This window comes from Nycticebus coucang, chromosome 12, assembly GCF_027406575.1.
Source record: "Nycticebus coucang isolate mNycCou1 chromosome 12, mNycCou1.pri, whole genome shotgun sequence".
Classification (NCBI taxonomy): domain Eukaryota; kingdom Metazoa; phylum Chordata; class Mammalia; order Primates; family Lorisidae; genus Nycticebus; species Nycticebus coucang.
This window is the reverse complement of record NC_069791.1, coordinates 28,156,748-28,180,173: the sequence shown is the minus strand read 5'-3', so window position 1 is coordinate 28,180,173 and position 23,426 is coordinate 28,156,748. Positions and strand designations below refer to the sequence as shown.

At 39.0% G+C, this 23,426-nt stretch overlaps 1 protein-coding gene across 11 annotated transcripts in view; it reads left to right on the top strand.

The window, feature by feature from the left end:
* DNM1L (dynamin 1 like) overlaps positions 1-23,426 on the top strand; it is a 59,915-nt gene that overhangs the window by 10,505 nt on the left and 25,984 nt on the right. For 6 of the 11 annotated variants that reach the window (XM_053556934.1, XM_053556943.1, XM_053556942.1 and 3 more), the window contains exons 2-6: positions 10,605-10,752; positions 16,099-16,137; positions 17,857-17,903; positions 18,470-18,541; positions 22,124-22,210. In XM_053556934.1, coding sequence (XP_053412909.1) covers positions 10,605-10,752; positions 16,099-16,137; positions 17,857-17,903; positions 18,470-18,541; positions 22,124-22,210 — 393 coding nt within the window. The remainder of the gene's footprint in view (positions 1-10,604; positions 10,753-16,098; positions 16,138-17,856; positions 17,904-18,469; positions 18,542-22,123; positions 22,211-23,426) is intronic. The other 5 variants (XM_053556936.1, XM_053556945.1, XM_053556944.1 and 2 more) reach the window with 1 other exon arrangement.

The window sequence follows — 23,426 nt, the reverse complement described above, 5'->3', positions numbered from 1 at the left end:
TCTCAACCTTCCTACTAGCTCACCATGATGCCTGGTTAGTTTTTCTATTTTTAGTAGAGATGGGGTCTCAATCTTGTTCAGGCTGGTCTTGAACTTCTGAGGGCAAGTGATCCACCTGCCTTTGCCTCCCAGAGTACTGGGATTGCAGGTGTGAGCCACCATGCCTGAAATTTATTCCTAGACATCATATATTCCTACTTTGTTCACTTATGCTGGTATGTCATGGTCCATTATAGAAATATATCATAATTTATCTTGTTGAGTAACATTTGTGTGTTCCCCATTGTTCCTTATAGCCGTTTTAGTAATCGGTGGAATTGGTAATATTCCTATAAATGCCTCATTGTACGTGTTTGAGAATTTCTGCAAAGTATCTAGGAGTGGATTGCTAGCTACAAGATATATTTATTTTAATTTTTACTGGATATTGCTACTTGCTCCTCAGGATGGTTCTAATCATTTACATTCCCTCCAGCAGAGAGAAATCTGTTTATTTATATCCGTTTTGGTATTGCCACATTTTATTTAATTTTAATTTTAATTTAATTTTTATTTTTTTGAGACAGAGCCTCAAGCTGTCGCCCTGGGTAGAGTGCTGTGGCATCACAGCTCACAGCAACCTCCAACTCCTGGGCTCAAGCAATTCTCCTGCCTCTGTCTCCCAAGTAGCTGGGACGATAGGTGCCTGTCCACAACGCCTGGCTATTTTTTGGTTGCAGCCGTCATCGTGTGGTGGGCCTGGGCTGGATTCAAACCTGCCAGCTCAGGTGTATGTGGCTGGTGCCTTAGCTGCTTGAGCCACAGGCGCAGAGCCATGGTTTTGGTATTGTCACATTTTAAATTTATGATATCTCATTTCTATTACATCCCCAATTGCTAGTGAATTTGAGCATCTTATGTTTTCTGGCCCTTTGTAGTTCTTTTTTTTTTTTTTTTTTGTAGAGACAGAGTTTCACTTTATGGCCCTCGGTAGAGTGCCATGGCATCATACAGCTCACAGCAACCTCCAACTCCTGGGCTTAGGCGATTCTCCTGCCTCAGCCTCCTGATGTAGTTCTATTTTTGAGAATCACATATTTTCCTTATTTGTTTGTATGAGTTACTTATACATATTGGTTACTGATAGTTTGTCAGTTATATGGATAACAAATGTTTTCTTTCTATTTTTTCTATGAGGAAAAGAGATTTTATTCATTTATTTATTTATTTAGAGACAAAGTTCTCATTTTGTCACCCTTGGTAGGGTGCTGTGGCATCACAGCTTACAGGAACCTCCAGCTCTTGGGCTGAGGTGATTCTCTTGTTTCAGCCTCCCGAGTAGCTGGGACCACAGGCACCCACCACAGCGCCCGGCTATTTTTTTTTGTAGAGACAGAGTCTCACTTTATGGCCCTCTGTAGAGTGTTGTGGCCTCACACAGCTCACAGCAACCTCCAACTCCTGGGCTTAAGCGATTCTCTTGCCTCAGCCTCCCGAGCAGCTGGGACTACAGGCGCCCGCCACAACGCCCGGCTATTTTTTTTTTTTTTTGGTTGCAGTTTGGCCGGGGCTGGGTTTGAACCTGCCACCCTCGGTATATGGGGCCGGCGCCTTACCGACTGAGCCACAGGCGCCGCCCAGCGCCCGGCTATTTTTTGTTGAAGTTTGGCTGGGGCTGGGTTTGAACCCACCACCCTTGGTATATGGGGCTGGCGCCCTACTCACCGAGCCACAGGCACTGCCCAAGACATTTTAATTTTATTATTGTTGAATTATCATCTTTTCATCTATGGTTTGTAAATTTTGTCCATCTAAGAAATCACTCTCTATATTTTGTTATTTAATAGCTTTATTGAGGTATAATTTATATGTCATAATGTTCACCTATTTGAAATGTGTAATTTTGTATTTTTTAGCTCATATGTGTAGTTGCACAGCTATTACCATAAACTAATTTTTAAAAATATATCTTCTTTGAGAAAGAAAATTTGTATCCATTTGTAGTCACTTCCTATTCCCCTCTGCTCCAGCCATCTGTACAGCCACTTAATCTCCTTAGTGTCTATAGAGATACCTATTCTGGACATTTCATATTAACAGGATCAAATCATAGTTGGTCTTTTGTGACTGACTTCTCTCGTTTAGCAGAATGTTTATAGGTTCGATCATCTTATAGCATGTGTCAGCACCTTAGTCCTTTTTATGACTGAGTAATGGAAAATACTTTATGTAAGATTAAACATTGGTCTCAGTATTTCTAGGGAGGTTAACTGTGCATATTAGGGATTCTGGGAAGATAACAGTAGTGGTAGAATAGTTTCCTAAAGATCTACATAACTTTCCCCTAAAAGCAGAACAAATAGGGTAGGAAAAACAAAACACATGGACAGTATGTACCAGAAAATTAGTTGATTGTATGTCAGCAGCTTGGGGGACAGGCCATGAACAGCCCCAAGACTTGTGCACTGTTCTTATCTATACTGGGGGAAGCAGTGGCACATCTGATAAATCTGAGAATTGAAAAATATCCAAAGGCAATCAATCACTAGAAAGTTTGGAGGGAGGGCTAGTTTAAGATTACCAGCTGAAATTTGGAACGGTTTTACACACTGATTAGTGAGTGAAATAGGTCTGTTGTAAACTTTGAAGGAATTGGAGCCACTTTATGATACTTTTAAAGCTAACCAGTCAAAGCTGGTAGGATCAATTCTTCCAGGACCAGTTCTCCCAATGAGAAAGAATTGAGAGGGTGGCGCCTGTGGCTCAAGGAGTAGGGCGCCGGTCCCATATGCCAGAGGTGGCAGGTTCAAACCTAGCCCCGGCCAAAAACCGCAAAAAAAAAAAAAAAAAAAAAGAGAAAGAATTGAGAATACAGTGGAGTGTTCCCTGAAGAATATAGACAAAAAACCCCAGAAGGTCCAGTTAAAAAAGTAGGGGAAATGAACAAACCAAGACCTCGGGAACCCAAGAAATTACATTTTTGAACACTGTATGAAAACAACAAAAGTGAGTTTTATTTATTTATTTTTTTTGTAGAGACAGAGTTTCACTTTATTGCCCTCGGTAGAGTGCTGTGGCCTCACACAGCTCACAGCAACCTCCAACTCCTGGGCTTAGGCAATTCTCCTGCCTCAGCCTCCCGAGTAGCTGGGACTACAGGCGCCCGCCACAACGCCCGGCTATTTTTTTTTTTTTTTTTTTGGTTGCAGTTTGGCCGGGGCTGGGTTTGAACCCGCCACCCTCGGCATATGGGGCCGGCGCCCTGCTCACTGAGCCACAGGTGCCGCCCCAAAAGTGAGTTTTAGAGTGTGGAGTTGTAACAGCTAGTCTGATGCAAGCCTCCTTCAAAAATCAACAGTATGAAATGAGTCTTGTCAAATCTCATACAAAGTTTTTAAAGAAAAACAAGACCCTTATAGAAAATGAAAGCACACCAGAAAGACATGCCCACAAAACTGATGAAAACCATGAGGTATTAAGACAGAAGGCAAAGACAAAAGACATGATGATGACAAGACTTTTCACAAAGTCATTTTTATATAAGAAAAATTTATAGGTTGGGCATGATAGCTCACGCCTGTAGTCCTAGCATTCTGAGAGGCTGAGGCAGGTGGATTGCTTGAGCTAGAGACCGCATCTCTACTAAAAACAGAAAAACGAACTGGGTGTAGTGGTGCATGCCTGTAAGTCCCAGCTACTGGGGAGGCTGAGGCAGTAAGGAGGGTCACTTGAATTCAGGAGTTCAAGAGCAGTGTGAAGAATAGAGCTAGACCCTGTCAGTACAAAAATAATAACAATTGGCTTGGTGCCTGTAGCTCAAGCGGCTAAGGCGCCAGCCACATACACCAGAGCTGGTGGGTTCGAATCCCGCATGGGCCTGCCAAACAAAAATGACAACTACAACCAAAAAATAGCTGGGCATTGTGGTGGGCGCCTGCAGTCCCAACTACTTGGGAGGCTGAGGCAAGAGAATCGCTTAAACTGAGGAGTTGGAGGTTGTTGTGACTGTGATGCCATAGGCACTCTACGCAGGATGATAGTTTGAGGCTCTGTCTCAAAAAATAGAAAAAAACCCCAATTATCCAGGCATGGTGGTATGTGTCTGTAGTACTAGCTCCTTGGGAAGCTGAGGTAGGAGGACTGCATGAGCCCAGGAGCTCAAGGCTGCAGTGAGCAGTGATTGGATACTGCAGTCCATCCTGGGCAGCAGCACAAGTCCATGTCTATAAAAAACAAACATAAATGTGAAAGAGATGTAAAGAGAATTTGATAGAAATTTACATATTGCAGGTGCTGCCCGTGGCTCAAAGGAGTAGGGCGCAGGCCCCATATGCCGAAGGTGGCAGGTTCAAACCCAGCCCCAGCCAAAAACTGCAAAAAAAAAAAAAAAAAAAAAAAAAGAAATTTGCATATTGGAAATGGGCAAAGAAGATAACAACATGTATAATATGAGTCCCCAAAGAAGAAAACCATAGCAAGGGAACAGAACAGATACTAAAAATTGTAATTTAGGAGAATTTTAATGAATTAAAAACAGATTTGGGATTATTTTGGAAGAGCATAGCACACACCTGATAATGTTGACACATACCAATATTGAGACTTAGTCTAGAAAAATAAAAATTTCTGCAGACGTGCAAAAAATGAGAACATTGCCATTCTTTTCAACAGCAGTACTTTGAGAGATAAGACTGTGTCGCTTTTAAGATATTCAACAAAGTGTGAGCCAAAGATTGTTATATTTATAACCAAACTGGTTTTCAAGTGTAAAAGTTATAAACTGTTACCAATATGCTGGAACTTTCTTTTTAAGGCAAGTATGAAACAAAGTTTATTGAGAAAGAGAAATACATGTTTACAGAGCAAGAGTAAGATACATTTGCCACAGACAGCAAATGGGCCCTCATTGTGACAAAGAAAAGGCAAAGAGGCCAATATGCTAGAACTGGAAGGATGTTGTTTCCTTTAGCCCTTCCTGACTCATCTACTGGAGAAAGGCTCCAGAGAGTCAAAATGACTAGAGACCATTCCTTTAAAGACTGTTGGTCTGTATTGCACATTAACTGTGACCAAATGAGGAGAAATCACGGTCTGTAAAGAGGTAGGAAGGAAAAGGGAGAGATTGTATGCAAAATACATATATAATTTCTACTCTCTTTAGAGTGCAGTAGCATCACAGCTCATAGCAAACCTCCAGCTCTTATGCTTAGGCAATTCTCTTGCAAAATATTTTAAGAATGATTTTCGGGCTCAGCACCCGTAGCTCAGTGGTTAGGGTGCCAGCCACGTATTCCAGGGCTGGAAGGTTTGAACTGGCCCAGACCTGCTAAACAACAATGACAACAACAACAACAAAATAGCCAGGTGCTATGGCGGGTGCCTGTAATCCCAGCTACTTGGGAGGCTGAGGTAAGAGAATCGCTTCAGTCCGAGAGTTTGAGGTTGCTGTGAGCTGCGACATCACGGCACTCTACCGAGGGTGACAAAGTGAGACTGTGTCTCAAACTACCTCCCAAACAAAAAAATCTATTTTCAGTAATTATGTTGGTGGTAGTAGTATTGGTATTAAAGAATCTGTGTAATGTGAAATAAAAGCAAATAAGTAATTGTATTACTCTAATTCTGTCACAAACTCTGTCATTAAAAACTATAATTCTTGGTATGGAGATAAAAAGAGATGACAGATGAGATGTGTGTTTGTGTATGGAGTAGGAGGGAGAAAGCAGTGTGGGTAGCTTAGTTAGAGAAATAAACATTCAGCTGCAGGGGGGTTTAAAAAAGAACCATCCTATTGCCAGGAAAAAGAACAAACAGAAGACAAGAAATTAACATATAAAAATACAACAAAGCAAAACCGAGGAAAAACACATTTGACTAATAAAGCAAATTAATAGGTAATTGGAAAGTCTAGTCAGAACAAAGAACAAAAAGACAAAATATTGAGGTTAAGAAAAATAAATTCTAAGAATATGTGAGTAGTTACTCCTATAAAATTGAAAATTAAAGAAAATTGGATATTATTTTATGGATGGGTTTTGCCAAACATTAAGAATAGGAATTTTTTTTCTTTCTTTTTTCTTTTTTTTTGAGACAGAGTCTTACTTTGTTGCCCTCGGTAGAGTGCTGTTGCGTCGCAGCTCACAGCAACCTCAAACTCTTGGGCTTAAGCAATTCTCTTGCCTCAGTCTTCCGAGTAGCTGGGACTATAGGCACCCGCCACAATGCCAAGCTATTTTTTTGTTGCAGTTTGACCAGGATCTGGTTCGAACCCGCCAACCTCAGTATATGGGGCTGGTGCCCTACCCACTGAGCCACAGGTACCACCCAGGAATTTTATTTTTTATTTATTTATTTTTTTTGAGACAGGGTCTCACTCTGTTGCCTGGGCTTGAGTGCAGTTGTGTCATTGTAGCTCACTGCCACCTCAAACTGCCGGGCTCAAGTGATCCTCCTTTAACCTCCCAAGTAGCTGAGACTATAGGTGTGAGCTAATTTTTCTATTTTTTGTAGAGACAGAATCTCGATATTACTCAGACTGATCTTGAATTCTGGCCTCAAGAGATCCTGGACCCTGCTCAGCTTCCCAAAGTCCTGGGATTACAGGTGTGAGCCACCATGCCTGGGCTAGAACAGGAAATTTCTGTGTTTAAATTATTTCAGAGTACAGAAATGAAAGACTAGAATGCACCCTATTTTATTTAATGGCAGGGGTATACCTGGATACCAAAACCTAGTGATACCAAAAAGTGCAGTTTCACGCATGTGTCACGTCATCTTCAGTTGAACCCTCCAGAACCACTCAGCATTCCTGTTCTCTATCATCGGGGACTTCTCAAAGGACATGGTTTCCCTATATCTTCTGGCTTCTAATTGGATTTGGAAATGAGGAGCCCTGGCAGGGGATTGGAAGGAGATAAAAGTCTTGGTACATATTCCCCTACCTCACACTTTTGTGTGTGGGAGCCTTAGGTGGGTGTGTCACTTAAAGTCTCGGCTCTTCCTTTGGGGCTTATGGGTGGTGAGAGTTTCTGTCTGGTTAACTAGCCTGGGTAACTGCACTAACCCTTGTGATTCCCAAGCCTTACCACAGCTTTGTTAAATAGTCTCTTTATAAATAAACTCTCCTTAAATTAACCTAATTTGTGTGTGCCATCTGCTTCCTGTACACCCAGTTTGATACAACAGATGAAATTAGGATTTTTGCATTTGTAGAAAGTACTAAATTAAAAGATGGACTAGTTTTTTTTTTTTTTTTGTAGAGACAGAGTCTCACTGTAGCGCCCTCGGTAGAGTGCCGTGGTCTCACACGGCTCACAGCAACCTCTAACTCCTGGGCTTACGCGATTCTCTTGCCTCAGCCTCCGGAGCAGCTGGGACTACAGGCGCCCGCCACAATGCCCGGCTATTTTTTGGTTGCAGTTTGGCCGGGGCTGGGTTTGAACCCGCCACCCTCGGCATATGGGGCCGGCGCCCTACTCACTGAGCCACAGGCGCCGCCCAAAAGATGTACTAGTTTTGACTAATGAAAACACAGTACAGAAAAAAATATACCGTATAAAAAGACAGCATATTGCAGGCTGCTCCTGTGGCTCAGTGAGTAGGGCGCCGGCCCCATATGCCGAGGGTGGCGGGTTCGGACCCAGCCCCGGCCAAACTGCAACAGAAAAATAGCTGGGCATTGTGGCACACGCCTGTAGTCCCAGCTGCTCGGGAGGCTGAGGCAAGAGAAACGTGTAAGCCCAAGAGTTAGAGGTTGCTGTGAGCCGTGTGACGCCACGGCACTCTACCCGAGGGCGGTACAGTGAGACTCTGTCTCTACAAAAAAAAAAAAAAAAAGAGCATATTGCAAAGTTTAAGAAAAATAGCGAATTTAATCCTTTGTAAGAACCTGGATGGATTTGGAGAACATTCTCTTAAGCAGAGTATCAGAAGATTAGAAAAACAAGCATCACATGTACTCTGTGCCAGTTTGAAACTAGGATATTAATAATCACAGATCCACATGAGAGAAAATCTCAATTAAATTCAAGAAAGAGGGTAAGGGGGTTCCATAGCTTCCCATTAACATGCAAGGTATGGGTATATCACACACTTGTTGGATGTAGGACACAGCTACTACTCCTGTATAAATTTTAAATTAAGAAAAAACTAAAAAATAGGCTCGGCACCTGTAGCTCAGTGGCTAAGGCGCTGGCCATACACACCGGGGTTGGTGGGTTTGAACTTGGCCTGGGCCTGCTAAACAACAGTGACAACTATAACAAAACAAAAGCTGGGTGTTGTGGCGGGCATCCCAGCTACTTGGGAGGCTGAGGCACGAAAATCGCTTAAGCCTAAAAGTTGGAGGTTGCTGTGAGCTGTGATGCCACGGTATTCCACAGAGGGCAACATAGTGAGACTCTGTCTCAAAAATAAATAAATAAATAAATAAATAAATAAATAAAAGAAAAACAAAATGTAGAAATATTTAAAATCTAATAGAGACTGTATATTAAAAGGTATAATAGAGGTTTATAAATTATTTGCTATGTATTAGATAGTAGTATTTTATCTATGTTAAATTTCTTGCATATGATCATTGTATTGTGGTTTTATATATATAGAGGAATGCCCTTGTTCTTATAAGATGCATGCCACAATATTAGAGCGTCATGATACCCATAACTAACTTTCGGATGTGACAGGAAAAGAAAAAGGTGTGTGTATATAGGAGATATTAAACTAATGTGGGGCGGCGCCTATGGCTCAGTTGGTAAGGCGCCGGCCCCATATACCGAGGGTGGCGGGTTCAAACCCGGTCCCGGCCAAACTGCAACCAAAAAATAGCCGGGCGTTGTGGCAGGCGCCTGTAGTCCCAGCTACTCGGGAGGCTGAGGCAAAAGAATCACTTAAGCCCAGGAGATGGAGGTTGCTGTGAGCTGTGTGAGGCCATGGCACTCTACAGAGGGCCATAAAGTGAGACTCTGTCTCTACAAAAAAACAAACAAACAAAAAAAACTAATGTGTTAAATGTTAATAAGTGGTAACTTGATGTTAAGATATATGTGAATTCATGGTTAATATTCCTGCAACTTTTTTGTAGCATTGAAAACTTTAAAATAAAAATTTTGGGGAAAATACTCAAAACAAAAAATGAAATACTTATATTGTACATAAAGAGCTTTATTATAAAGTAAGAAATACATAAAATAAAATAGATAAAACAGTAGCATTTGAAAAATCACTAAGGAAAACTACAGACAGTCCTTAAACAAAAAGATGCTTGACATCAGTAATAAAGCAATACGCATGCACTAGTCCCAGCGACTCGGGAGGCAGAGGCAGGAGACTCGCCTGAGCCCAGGAGTTGGAGGTTGCTGTGAGCTGTGATGCTAAAGCACTTTACAGAGGGTGTCATAGTGAGACTCAAAAAAAAAAAAAGAAATAATTAAGCAATGCAGATTTAAATGAGCTGTCAGTGTTCATCTATCTAAGTAGCAAAGATTCAGAAAGTGATAATGCCCAATACTTATGGGGATGCTGCATACTAAACAACCTTTGACAAACTGTTGGAAATACAGTGTGGTGCCATCTTGTGTGCAGTCTGACAGTATCTACAAATGCTTACATCTATGTGCTCTTTAATCAACAGCAATTTTATTTATTTATTTATTTATTTATTTGCAGATTTGGCCAGGGCCAGGTTTGAACTCGCCACCCTTGGTATATGGGTCCAGCGCCCTAACTCACTGAACCACAGGCGCCGTCCCTAGCAATTTTATTTAAATCAATTAAATCTAATGAGGTAATAGGATAAGGGATTAAGGCTGTGTATGTATACAAGCATATTCATTGCAACATTATTGGCAATAGTAAGAACCAAAAAACGTGTGTCCATCAGTTGGGGGTTTGGTTTATATATAGTAGATTACTGTTTATTATTTATTTATTTATTAAGGAGACAGGGTCTTGCTCTGTTGAGTAGGTTGGAGTGCAGTGGCAGATGGGATTGTAGCTCACTGTATCCTTGAACTTCTGGGCTCCAGTGATCTGCTCACCTCAGCTTCCCCAGTAGCTGGGACTGCAGGTACATGCCACCATCCTTGGCTAATTTTTAAATTTTTTGTAGAGATAGGATCTTGTTTTGTTACCCTGACTAGTCTTGAACTCCTGGCTTTGAATGATCCTCCAGCTTCTACTACCCACAGTGTTGAAGCCCCCACCGGGCCCTATTTAACTGTTAAACACAGAAGTTAATAGTTTGATATGGAACTATATTCCTGATCATTATATTAAAGGTAAAAGCAGGTTAGAGAAAAACATACAGTACTGTCCCATTTAAAGGAAAATCTCTGCATGTAATAGGTGTGAGTTTCTATATACCAGTATTATGTAGGCTTTGAAACCTGGTTGGGAGAGCTTTACAAAAGGTAGGAAAAATACAGGAGAGAGGGGCTTTATTTTTGTATTTTTTCAAAAGAAAGATCATGTGTGGAAAATATAACTAAATTTCATTTTTAAAATTTGCACTAATTTTTCCTTTAAATATGAACTTTTTTGTATATTGCTTTGTTAGTATAGCTTATTGGACTAATAAAAAATATCTGTTAAGAAACTCATTTTGCTCCTGTATATTCTGTTTTCAGAGCAGTGGGAAGAGCTCAGTGCTAGAAAGCCTAGTGGGGAGGGACCTGCTTCCCAGAGGTACTGGTATTGTGACCCGGAGACCTCTCATTCTGCAACTGGTCCATGTTTCACCAGAGGATAAACGAAAAACAACAGGAGAAGAAAATGGTAAATTTCAGAATTGGGATAAGAGTTATTTTAAAACTCTATTTTTGCTCTCTTCTTAAAACATACTAATTGATTAGACAATTAGAAATTAGTAGCTGTAGCAAAATGAAAAGTCCTATGAAGAGAAGTATGCATCTTTCTTAGTGTTAAAAAAAAGTAATTTTTGTTTTGAAGGGCTCTGAGTAAAGTTGTTGGGATGGTCCCTTTTGAGTAATTCTTAGTAAGCTGTTATTAATGGAATTTCCAGTGAAATACTCAGTAAACAAGACTCAGTTATTTTAAAGAAAACGTTTTTAAGTGTCTTTTGGAGTGTTTTAAAGTTTTTACCTAGTATTTAAAACACTGATGTTTTTGGTTTCTTTTTTTTTTTTGTGGTTTTTGGCCGGGGCTGGGTTTGAACCCGCCACCTCTGGCATATGGGACCGGCGCCCTACTCCTTGAGCCACAGGCGCCGCCCATGTTTTTGGTTTCTTACATTGATTTAGAATTTAAGTCATTTAGAATCTAGTTGAAAGATTTTATTTTAAATAAAATTAAAATGACTTTGTGTTTTAGCTTAGCAACGTTATTTCACCTTCCCTTTTCTTGGTCTTCCCATGTACCTGCTAATTTTGATTCTTTTACCTTGTAGTCTAAGATGAATATTAGTTATGGGAAGGTTTTAATTGTAAAATTGTTATTTTTATTGAGACAGAATCTCTGTTGCCCTAGTTAGAGTGTGTAGCCTCATCATAGTTCACTGCTGTCATGGATGCCTGTGTTCAAGTGATCCTCCTGCCTCAGCCTTCCAAGTAGCTAGGACTGCAGCCCTGTGCCACCACACCCTGCTAATTTTTCTATTTTTTTTTTTTTTTCACTCAGGCTGGTCTCGAACTCCTGGCCTCAGGTGATCCTTCTGCTTCTGCCTCCCAAAGTGTTAGGATTACAGGCGTCAGCTACTGCACCTGGCCTTCGATTTCTAAATTATTATTAGTTTTTACTTTCCTTCTCTTGCTAAGCTTTATCTGTATAGCACATACCATTTTGATTTTTAAGTACCCCCCCACCAGCCCCATTTTCAGGATTAGTTTTCAGCTAAACTCAGGCTATCTCTTTAATGGACTATATGAATAATAAATGTGTAGGATTAAAATGAGAAAATATGCATTGTTGTTTTTAGCAGTTCTTTTTGGTTAAACTGAAAATGTTTTAAGGAATGCTGTTTGTGACTATCAGATTTTAAGTTACTTATTAAATGTGTACCCTATATTAATCATACCTATATTAGTAAGGTTTGAAATATTTGATGAGAGTAATGTATTTCATCTTCCTGTTTAGTTCGGTGTTTGGCTAAGACTTTCTATCTTATTTATAAAAGTCTATAAAATATCTCTAATTATTAAATTACTTTTGCAGCACAGAACTATGTCTGTTCTCATCTGCCGAGGCCTGTTTTCAGTGCAGTTTCATTGTACTTCTTATTTTCTGATTTAAGATGGGATGATAGCATGGATGAAATTGAAGTTACTTTAATTTCTTCACCTGATTTTTTTCTTTATTTACTATAGGTGCTGTTGGTGGTGCTGACTTGATGTTTTCTTTTTTAAAGGGGGAAAACCTATCATGAGCATTTAGTATGGCTCTAAAATGTTAAATCATGGAGCAAGTCAATGAAGTTGTAGATAGTAATATTTTTGGATAGACCATTAGCAGATATGTGGGAACTTTTACATTATATTAGGTGGCTTCTTAATATGTTATTCATCACTTTGAATTTCTGTGATATTACTGAAATTCTGAATCTTGAATTTTATCATTTTGGATTTCCCTATGATTCAGCTTCAAATATATAGAATAACATTTTAAAAATTTCATCCCCACTAACTGATTTCATCAAATAAACTTATCAAACACCTGAAATTAAGACTTTAAGAAACTGTATGGCATTAGGATTCCGTAACTTTTCATTTTCTTCAGTCACCTTGAACGGGCAGAGGATATCTTATTTCTCAGAAACTATTTGTAGATGTGGGCAGTGTTTCCTCAGATAAAATTTTGCTTGTTTGAAAAGGGTATATACATTTCAGCTGTGGAAGTGCCAGCTCCTTGGTATCTCTTTGCTTGTATATCTACTGTGTTTGTTGATGCCTCTTTTTGGTGGTCAGTCAGTAAATCTGCTTACTTCTTACCTGTATATACATATATATCTATCTATTTTATAAGCTTAATGCTTATTTTTTATATATTAAAACAAACTCACCTAAAATGACAGGTCAGCTACCTAGAACAGGCGTCCTCAAACTTTTTAAACAGGGGGCCAATTCACTGTCCCTCAGACCATTGGAGGGCCAGACAATAGACTATAGTTTAAAAAAACAAAACAAAACTATGAACAAATTCCTATGCACACTGCACATATCTTATTTTGAAGTAAAAAAACAAAACGGGAACAAATACAATCACACAGCCTCATGTGGCCCGCGGGCTGCAGTTTGAGGACACCTGACCTAGAACATAAAATATATTTCTTTTTTTTTTTTTTTTTTTTTTTTGGAGAGGCAGAGTTTCACTTTCTGGCCCTCGGTAGAGTGCCGTGGCCTCACACAGCTCCACACAGCAACCTCCAACTTCTGGGCTTAAGCGATTCTCTTGCCTCAGCCTCCCAAGTAGCTGGGACTACAGGCACCTGCCACAATGCCCAGCTATTTTTTGGTTGCAGTTTGGCTGGGGCCGGGTTTGAACCCGCCACCCTCGGTATATGGGGCCGGTGCCTTACCGACTGAGCCACAGGCGCCGCCCCATAAAATATATTTCATAAATATAAGTACTAAATTTCTCGTGTCTTATTCTAAGATAATTCCTTAGCCTTTCATCAGCACCTCTTTACCCTTAAGGATAAAAAATTCTAGCTCATTGGGTGGCGCTGTGGCTCAAAGAGTAGGGCGCCGGCCCCATATGCTGGAGGTGGCAGGTTCAAATGCAGCCCTGGCCAAAAACTGCAAAAAAAAAAAAAAAAAAAAAATTCTAGCTCATCATAAATCACTGTAACCCAGAGGACATTAGAAAGCATGAAGCTGATAAACATATAGTTAGCTAGAAGAGCATGAACTACCTGACAGCCTGACAACGAAGAGAAAGGGAAGAAAATATAACCCGACAGAAAACTTCAAAAAAAGAAAAAAATTAGTCATTCCATTTCATGTAGGGATTTATAACCTATGAGAGCTTTGTTATGTAACAAAGGCCTAAGTTATGAATGTGATTAAGAGTACAGTAGTACATTCTAAGATGATGTGGAGAACTGTAATCTGTTTTAGATATAGGTCCATTAAAACGGACTAAAATATTTTAGTGTTCAATATGTATAATTTAATTATCAGGAAAATTTATTTAGCATGAGATTCTTTATTCTGTCAACTATGTGGGATAACTGAGGTGTCAATGTGTAGATTTATGGTGTTCTCATCTTGCCCCCCCACTTCTACCTATGTAAAGAAAGAAATTACATCAAATCCCTATTAAAAGCAAAATTAAGGCCAGGCACAGTGACTCATACCTGTAATCCCAGCACTTTGGGAGGCTCAGGGGAGAGGATTGCTTGAGGCCAGGAGTTCAAGACCAGCCTGGGCAACACAATGACTCTTCATCTGTACAAAAAAATACAGGTGGGCATGGTGGCACATACCTGTAGTCCCACCTACTCTGGAAGCTGAGACAAGAGGATTGTTTGAGCTTGAGAGTACCAGGGCACAGGGAGCTATGATCGTGTCACTGTACTCCAGCCTGAGCAATAGTAAGATACTGTCTGCCTGTACAAATCATTTTTATTTCTTCTTCTTCTTCTTCTTCTTTTTTTTTTTTTATAGAGACAGAGTCTTATTTTATTGCCCTCGGTAAAGTGCCATGGCTGGGAAAGTTATTTAGTTTGAATTTTGAACTCCACTATGATCTTTCACATAGTTGTAGAAAATAAGCTTTTTCTCAGATTTCCTTTTAGATGAAGTATATTAGTAGCATGCTTATTAAAGACTAAAATTATACTATAAATCTCTGAATAGTGTCAGTAGAAACCTGAAAATTTATAAGAATAGAGTTTATTTTGGGGAGAGAAAAGTTCAACTAAAGCAAAAGGGTTTTTTGGTTGTTTTAAAAAATACAATACATATGCTTCATGGAATAATCCTTAAAAATCTGGGTATAGTTTGAATATTACCACCTAATTAAATTACTTGTAAAAGCATCAGTTGATCCCAAATGGCAGTAAAATTATACATAAGAAAAAGGAAGGGGCGGCGCCTGTGGCTCAGTCGGTAAGGCGCCGGCCCCATATACCGAGGGTGGTGGGTTCAAACCCAGCCCCGGCCAAACTGCAAACCGAAAAAGGAAAATGGGCCTGGCACCTGTAGCACAGTGGTTACAGCACCAGCCACATATACCAAGGCTGGCAGGTTTGAACCTAGCCTGAGCCAGCTAAACAACAATGACAACTGCAACACAAAAATAGCTGTTGTGGCAGGCATCTGTACTCCCAGCTACTTGGGAAGCTGAGGTGAGAGAATCACTTAAGCCCAGGAGTTTGAGGTTGCTGTGAGCTGTGATGCCATGGCACTCTACCAAGGGTGCATAGTGAGACTCTGTCTCAAAAGAATTAAAGGAAAATGGTAGGATTAATCTTTCTGGGTAACAGGACATGATACAAATAGTAGTCTACGTTTAACTTGGATCTGTGAAGGTGAAATTAACTTTCTGTGGTGTAATATTAAATTGCATACATATTTTGAAGAAAATACCCTTATAAAACTCAGTCTTAACTAATAGGACAGATACATATATATATTTATTAACTCTTAAGATTTGAAAGATATATTTAGTATATTTTATAGATTCTTTTTTTTAATAAGGCAATTTATCTTTTTTTTTTTTTTTTTTTTTTTAATTTGGCCGGGGCTGGGTTTGAACCCGCCACCTCCGGCATATGGGACCGGCGCCCTACCCGCTGAGCCACAGGTGCCGCCCGGCAATTTATCTTTTGACAGAGTAGGTTATCAGATATCCCAGGCAAATTTTTAAATAGTGCATTAATTATAAACCATTTATATCTGAATTAGAAGCCATGGTGAGATAATTAATTATAACAAGAAATTTGTTTTCTAAAAATGTTTAAAACAAATTATGGCACGCAATATGCTTGACTTCTATCACTTGAAACATAAACATCCCTCTGATTTAAGCTGTAAATTTTGAGTGGTTGAATGGTATGTGCATTTGGAATGTGATTAGGTTTCTGCGCATCTGATTTTTAAAAAAGGTTTAAAATTTTAGGGATAAGCACTAAACTTAATCTGTGCTGTTTCTCTTTAAATACAGACCCTGCTTCATGGAAAAACTCAAGACACCTTTCTAAAGGTTTCCTTTATCTATTTGTTTTTGGCCCTCTGTTTCTTTGACGCCTGCATGTGTGCTTTTGTACTCTTACAGGCTGTGTGCATTTTTTTCCCTTCCATTTTTATTTGCCTATCCACATTGATTGCAGGTTTTAGTGGTTCTTGTTATTTTTTTTTTTTGGCATTGTATCAAAATGCAAGCTTTTTTGGTTGTGAATGTAATTTATTTTATTTTTAAACACATGCTTATGAAGCTAGGCCTCTTTTACATAGTAAGGTAAATTAAAACCACTCCTTCAGTATGTAGTACCTGCCTTTATGAGTTCTGTTCACCTAGATTACTCCAGTTTTCCAGTGAGACTTTTTGGAAGAAGGTACTAAGCTTCAAGTAGGTGAGCATTTTACTTGGAAAAAGGATCCGGTTTTATTTGCCTTACTCCATGAAATAATTGATCCACCTTTTCCTCAATAAATATATTGAGGAAATATATCTTATAGTCATTTTTATTTTTATTTCACATGGCCGATATGCATTATTCCAATGAATTTAATCATTAAATCATTTTAACTTCTCTAAATTTGGCAAAAGCAAAACAGCTGTGCTTGAGGGAGGTATAGTTAGATTACCTTTGTACAATTAAACTTCCAGTTTTTCTGGGATAAACAGAACAAAACTTGCTCTCAAAGTTTTAGACCATTTCATACAGTGCAGAGAATGAAAATATTTTCCTTTCTGCAGCAAGTGCAAGAGGAACAGACCTATGATTGGAAACCAACGGAGAGTGGTAACTCCATACAAGACATATACCAGGGCTTTTGTTTTTTTTCCCTTTGCCTCCATTTTCTTCTTTCATTTCTATCTGTAGTTCTAGGGGAAACATAGTCTTTACCTTGGGGAAAATCACCTTTTAAAGTGTATGCAAATTGGTTTGGCATCTGGAGAGTGGCCGGCTGGCCTGGGCCAGCTAAATAACAATAACAACTGCAAGGAAAAGTAGCCGGGCGTTGTGGTGGGCACCTGTAGTCCCAGCTCCTTGGGAGGCCGAGGCAAGAGAATCTCTTAAGCCCAAGAGTTTGAGATTGCTGTGATCTGTGACGGCACGGCACTCTACCAGGGGTGACATAGTGAGACTCTGTCTCAAAAAAAAGGAAAAAAAAACTATGCAAATTACAAAGCAGTTAGCTACATAATACTGAACGGGCTCTTTTAAAGGGAATAGCAAATTGTGATTTTATAGGTAATCAACGCGAAACTAAATTTTTAAAAAAGCTGAAAACTTGGCTGTTTCATTCATTTATTATAATTTTTACCTTGCATTATTATGCTAATGTTATAAAAGCTTTTTGCATTGTCAACAGAATCCTTAGTTTTTCTTCTTAGCCATTAACTTGAGTATGTTCATTAGAAAAATTGCTTTTATGAGTATGATGTTTACAAAAAGGAATATACCTTTTACTATAATATAATTACATATAAAATATGAACAGAAGTAAACAATTTATTTGTAAAATCTGGATTTCAAATGGTGGGAAGACCTGTGAGCAACTCAGTCATGTTTTGGAAATAATATAATTTTTATTGTGAAAAATGTAATTTAGCAGACCTTAAAACACTTGTTAACATGTAGTTAATGGCAAAATAGAAACAAGTAATGATTTATTATGTTGCCTTTTTCAATTCCTAATTAAGCATAAAAAGTAATTTCCATAGTTTCCAATAAACGAGTTTTTCTTTTTCCAGGGGTGGATGCAGAAGAATGGGGTAAATTTCTTCACACCAAGAACAAGGTAATTACACATGAATATAATGAAAAAATAATGTGTTTAAAATTATATTTTGTATCCGTAGTTGGTAATTTAGTTTCTTTTTTTTTTTTTTTAATACGGTTTTTGTGGGACTTCCATTTTTTTTTTTTTTTTTTTTTTAATTTGGCCGGGGCTGGGTTTGAACCCGCCACCTCCGGCATATGGGACCAGCGCCCTACCCGCTGAGCCACAGGCGCCGCCCGGTAATTTAGTTTCTTATCATTGGCAGTGTATTATGTTACTTTTGAAACAACTGTTCCTTATAAAATAAATCTCATCTCAGTAACATTTCTAACCATAATATTTTATTTGGAAAATACTTGACGTTGAGCCCAATTCTAATGTGGTTATTTCTAACTGTTGTACAATCAGGTAGTTTTGCTCATAAAAGCTATTAATCTTCAGCTCAGAAAAATATATGTATACCTTAGAGTTTGTTTACTAATTCTCTGAAGCAAATCTATACACAAAATATACAGACACTCCCTCACCTTGAGAACTTTTGATCTTATTTTCAATATTATGCTTTTTATTTCAATAATTTTTAGCTTTACACAGATTTTGATGAAATTCGACAAGAAATTGAAAATGAAACAGAAAGAATTTCTGGAAATAATAAGGTAGGCATCTTTTTAGAGCTGGAAGGCACAAACCTCAGTAAATGTATGTGATGTCAGTGATGAAGTGTTGCATATATAACGTGTGATGGGTGAATTTATAATCTTAGTCTTTGAAACAAATATATTCAGAAATATGTAGAAACTTTGCTTAAACCCCCCTTTGTTTCTTAGAGCTTTTATAATATATCAAATATTTCATTTAGGTTTTTATTCTTGATCCTCTCATGTACATATAACCTTATATAATTATTCTACTTATTATTGCTACAGTAAGTTATCTTTTTCTGATGGATTTTGAGGTACATGTATTTTGAAGAGTTCTTATTTGAAAGCTAGAAGTATTTATGAAAGCAAAGTAAAAAGGCATTCTTCTTTAGTGAAGATGAAAAGTAATGTTAGCAACTGATTACCTTTTATTTTAAGATTCTGAGAATTTAAAATTATTTAGGTGTCTAAGATACTGTTAATCTGGACATCAGGCAATGTCCCTGCTTTGCCTCATTCCTTGTTTTCTGTCTTCTTCTTTTTTTTTTTTTTGTAGAGACAGAGTCTCACTGTACCGCCCTCGGGTAGAGTGCCGTGGCGTCACACGGCTCACAGCAACCTGTAACTCTTGGGCTTACGTGATTCTCTTGCCTCAGCCTCCCGAGCAGCTGGGACTACAGGCGCCCGCCACAACGCCCGGCTATTTTTCTGTTGCAGTTTGGTCGGGGCTGGGTCTGAACCCGCCACCCTCAGCATATGGGGCCGGCGCCCCACTCACTGAGCCACAGGCGCCGCCTCTGTCTTCTTTCTTTATTCCTGTAACTTTTCTCTTTACATCTTAAGTATATATTTCTTTAAATTTACATTTCCCTATCTTTTTGTGTGTACTTCCATTCTTATATTATCCAGAGGCACATTTAATCCCACAAGTAGGTTCTAGCTTAGTGCTAATATTCAACAAATATTTATTGAGCCCCTGTATCTGTCAGGCATGTGCTACAGAGGTTATTTCCTGACAGATGGGCATTTTTGGAGCCATGTTAAGTATTTGTGCCTATTCAAGATATCTATCTGTGTTTTAGTAACTGAGCTTTGGTCATCATTGAACTCTAGGCTAGTAAACTTTGAGTTACTGCTACTTCCCCGAATTTCTAATAACTCTGTTGGTAAAAGGGGTAGAAAAAGTGGCCAGAAACTTAGATTAGTTTGTCCTCAGTCCTATGATTATATTAGGGATAATACTGGCTTTTTAAATGTTACAAGTCATAACTCTACTCTGAATTATCTCTCCTGCAATTGCCATGTATTTTCTGAACTCAGCAACTGGTGGCAGTTTTACGTGGTACCAGAATTTAAAGAGAATGTGAGACTGTGATGATTCAGAAATGAAAAGTTTAGTTACATTAAATCAAGTATCTTTAAAGATTGAGTCTCTCTATACCCATACAATGTTTAATTCTCATATTAACACCCCAGAAAAGATGTTTAATTTATGCTAAGGATATAATTTACTTACCTAGCAGCTTTTCATCCATAGCATCTAAATGACAAAAAGTCCCCCAACCCCAAATCTCTTCTTTCCTAAATGTTTGTAATGAAATAAAGAGTACTTCCATCTTATGTAATTTTGTATGTCTGAATGTATAAATGGTTTCATATGCTTAATATAAAGCCCTGAAGTATTTAAAATATCAGAGATTGGAATTATAAAGGCATTTGGGTAAATGGTAGGAGAATTCCATGGCAATACACAGTCTAGGTAGGTAACTCCAAATATTGACATGTAATGGTTCTGGAACACTGGAGTGTTTGTTTGTTTATTTAGAGACAGAGTCTCATTATGTGGCCCTTGGTAGACTGCCATGGCATCACAGCTTACAGCAACCTCAAACTCTTGGGATTAAGCTATTCTTTTGCCTCAACCTTCCAAGTAGCTGGACTACAGGCACCTGCCACAATGCCTGGCTATTCCTTTTTTGATGTTGTTGCAGTTGTCATAGTTGTTTGGCAGGCTCAGGCTGCGTTTGAACCTGCTGGTGTCCGTGCATGTGGCTGTCGCCTTAACCACTGAGCTACAGGCGCCGAGCCAACACTGGAGTGTTTAAAATGGAAAAGTAGTTCAGACTAACTTAATACAGGAAATGTAATTGTGAAGGGAACATGGAGTAAGAAGATGGTCTAAAAAAGCTTCCTGGAAAACGAGAATTTTCAGTGGGTTCTGAGGGAAAATGTAAGGTGGATAAATAGGAGAGGACATGTGAAGGGATGAAGAAGAAGGGCGTGTACAAAGACATGGTATGAACATCTCATAGGTGTCTTTTTTTTTTTGAGACAGAGGCTCACTCTGTCACCCTGGGTAGAGTGCCAGGCATGAGCCTTCTGTGCCTGGCTCATTGGTGTCTATTTACATGTAGCTGACTTAGTACTAAAACTTCTAAAGGGCTGATGGTGGAAATGGTGAAGGGGTCTATGCAATGAACTTTGTCTGCAGGAGAGAAAATACGTGTGATAGATCTCCCTATCTAAATTCTTACTATTTGGATTCAGTGATCTAAAGAATCATTTTCTGAGGAATCCCTTACCTTACACATTTTTTTTTTTTGTGGTTTTTTTTTTTTTTTTTTTGGCCGGGGCTGGGTTTGAACCCACCACCTCTGGCATATGGGACTGGCGCCCTACCCGCTGAGCCACAGGCGCCACCCACCTTACACATTCTTGCCGCTTGATATTCAAAGATCAGGAACCAGATTGACTTGGATAGCTTCTTATCTGTGCCTCACTCTTTTTTTTTTTTTTTTTGAGACAGAGTCTCAAGCTGTTATCCTGGGTAGAGTGCCGTAGTATCACAACTCACAGCAACCTCAAACTCTTGGGCTTAAGCGATTCTCTTGCCTCAGCCTCTCAAGTAGCTGGGACTACAGGTGCCTGCCATAGTGCCTGGCTATTTTTTTGTTTCTGCTGTCATTGTTGTTTAGCAGGCCGGGCCAGGTTTGAATCTGCCAGCCCCCTATCCCTGGTGTATGTGGCCAGCGCTGAGCTATGGGCACTGACTTCCATACGCCTCACTCTTCAAATTCATTAACTTGGATAGTGAGGAATACATTTTTCTTTTGTTCAGCTGCTCAGTCTATTAAACATACTTAAGAAATGGTGTATGCTCAGAATCAAGAGAAAAGAATATAAAATAATACAGGGGAAGTAAATTATGGTCATAGGGATGGGTAGGATTATAACCTACCCATCATGGTTGGCCACCTTATTCCCCATGTGTTTCACTGAGTTTTGATTGCTGAAAGTTGTAAGGATCATAGATTAATTCATATATATATATATATATATATTTATATTGTTGTTGCAGTTTGGCCAGGGTTGGGTTCGAACCTGCCACCCTCAGTATATGGGGCCAGCACCCTACTCACTGAGCCACAGGCGCCACCCAGATTAATTCATATTTAAAACCATCTAGTATCTATTTACTTGAAATGTGATTTACTGTAGCATTTCATAATTTACTTGAAATGTGATTTACTGTAGCATTTCATATTTCATTGAATTTTCAATGTAATTTTAATATGTTATTTTAAAACTTATTTTTAGGGAGTAAGCCCTGAACCAATACATCTGAAGATTTTTTCACCCAGTGTTGTCAATTTGACACTTGTGGATTTGCCAGGAATGACCAAGGTAAGGAATAGTTGTTAATCATTATGGATTTCCTCATGCTGTTTTCATTTGAACAAATGTGGTTCTGGTTCTTCCTTGACACCTCATATAACAATTATCAGCTTCTGTTTGTAATCACACTCTATCTTTAGCAGCATTTGTTATTGTTGAGCTCTGTTTCCTTGAAACACTTTTTTTTTTTTTTTTTTGTAGAAACATAGTTTCACTTTATCACCCATGGTAGAGTGCTGTGGGGTCACACAGTTCACAGCAAACTCCAACTCCTGGGCTTACGCGATTCCCTTAGGCAGGGACTACAGGCACCCGCCACAACGCCCAGCTATTTTTTTTGTTGTTGTTGCAGTTTGGTGGGGCTGGGTTTGAACCCGCCACCCTCGGTATATGGGGCTGGCGCCCTGCCCACTGAGCCACAGGCGCTGCCCTCCTTGAAACACTTTCTTTACTTGGCTTGCAGGATACCACACTCTATAGGTTTATCCCCAGTCTTACTGGCCACTCCTTTTCAGTCTCTTTTGCCATTTCTTCTCATCTCCCCAGTGTCTAGGACCCCAAAGCCCAGTTTATATGGACCTCTTATCTTCTCTAAGCACACTTTCCTCTTTGGTGATTTCATCAAATTTTATGGCTTTAAATACTTTTCTGTCTATATGTTGATGGCATTCAAGTATTTCCAGTCTTGTATAATCACCTATCTACTATTTGACATATATCCTTAAATGTCTAATAGGCATTTCATCTTGGATATGTCTAATATCAAATTCCTGACCTGTCCCTCAACTAGGTTTGGTCCTTCTGTAGTCTTCCCCTTTCTCAATGAAGAGTAACTCCATTCTATCAGTTGCTTAGCCAAAAAGTCCGTAGTCACCCAAGTCATCCTCTTGTCTCTCCTTACCTATTCGATGTATCCAAATCTCTATCATGTTATAATTTCATAGCTATTATCTTGATCTATCCACTATCATCTCACTCGGATTACTGCATTAATATAAATAATAGGCCTTCCTCATTATCTTGTCTTAGCAGCTAGAATGATACTATTAAAGTGAAAATTAGATTGTATCATTCCTTGGCTCTAAACCTTCTATTTGACTCAGAATAAGAAAAGCCTAAGTTCTTACGGAGTTCTATACTTGAGAACTCTGTAAGAACCTAGGTCCTTGTTATCCTTCTCTGAATTTCTATCTATCAGTCCTCCTCATGTTCACTCTGCCTGGAA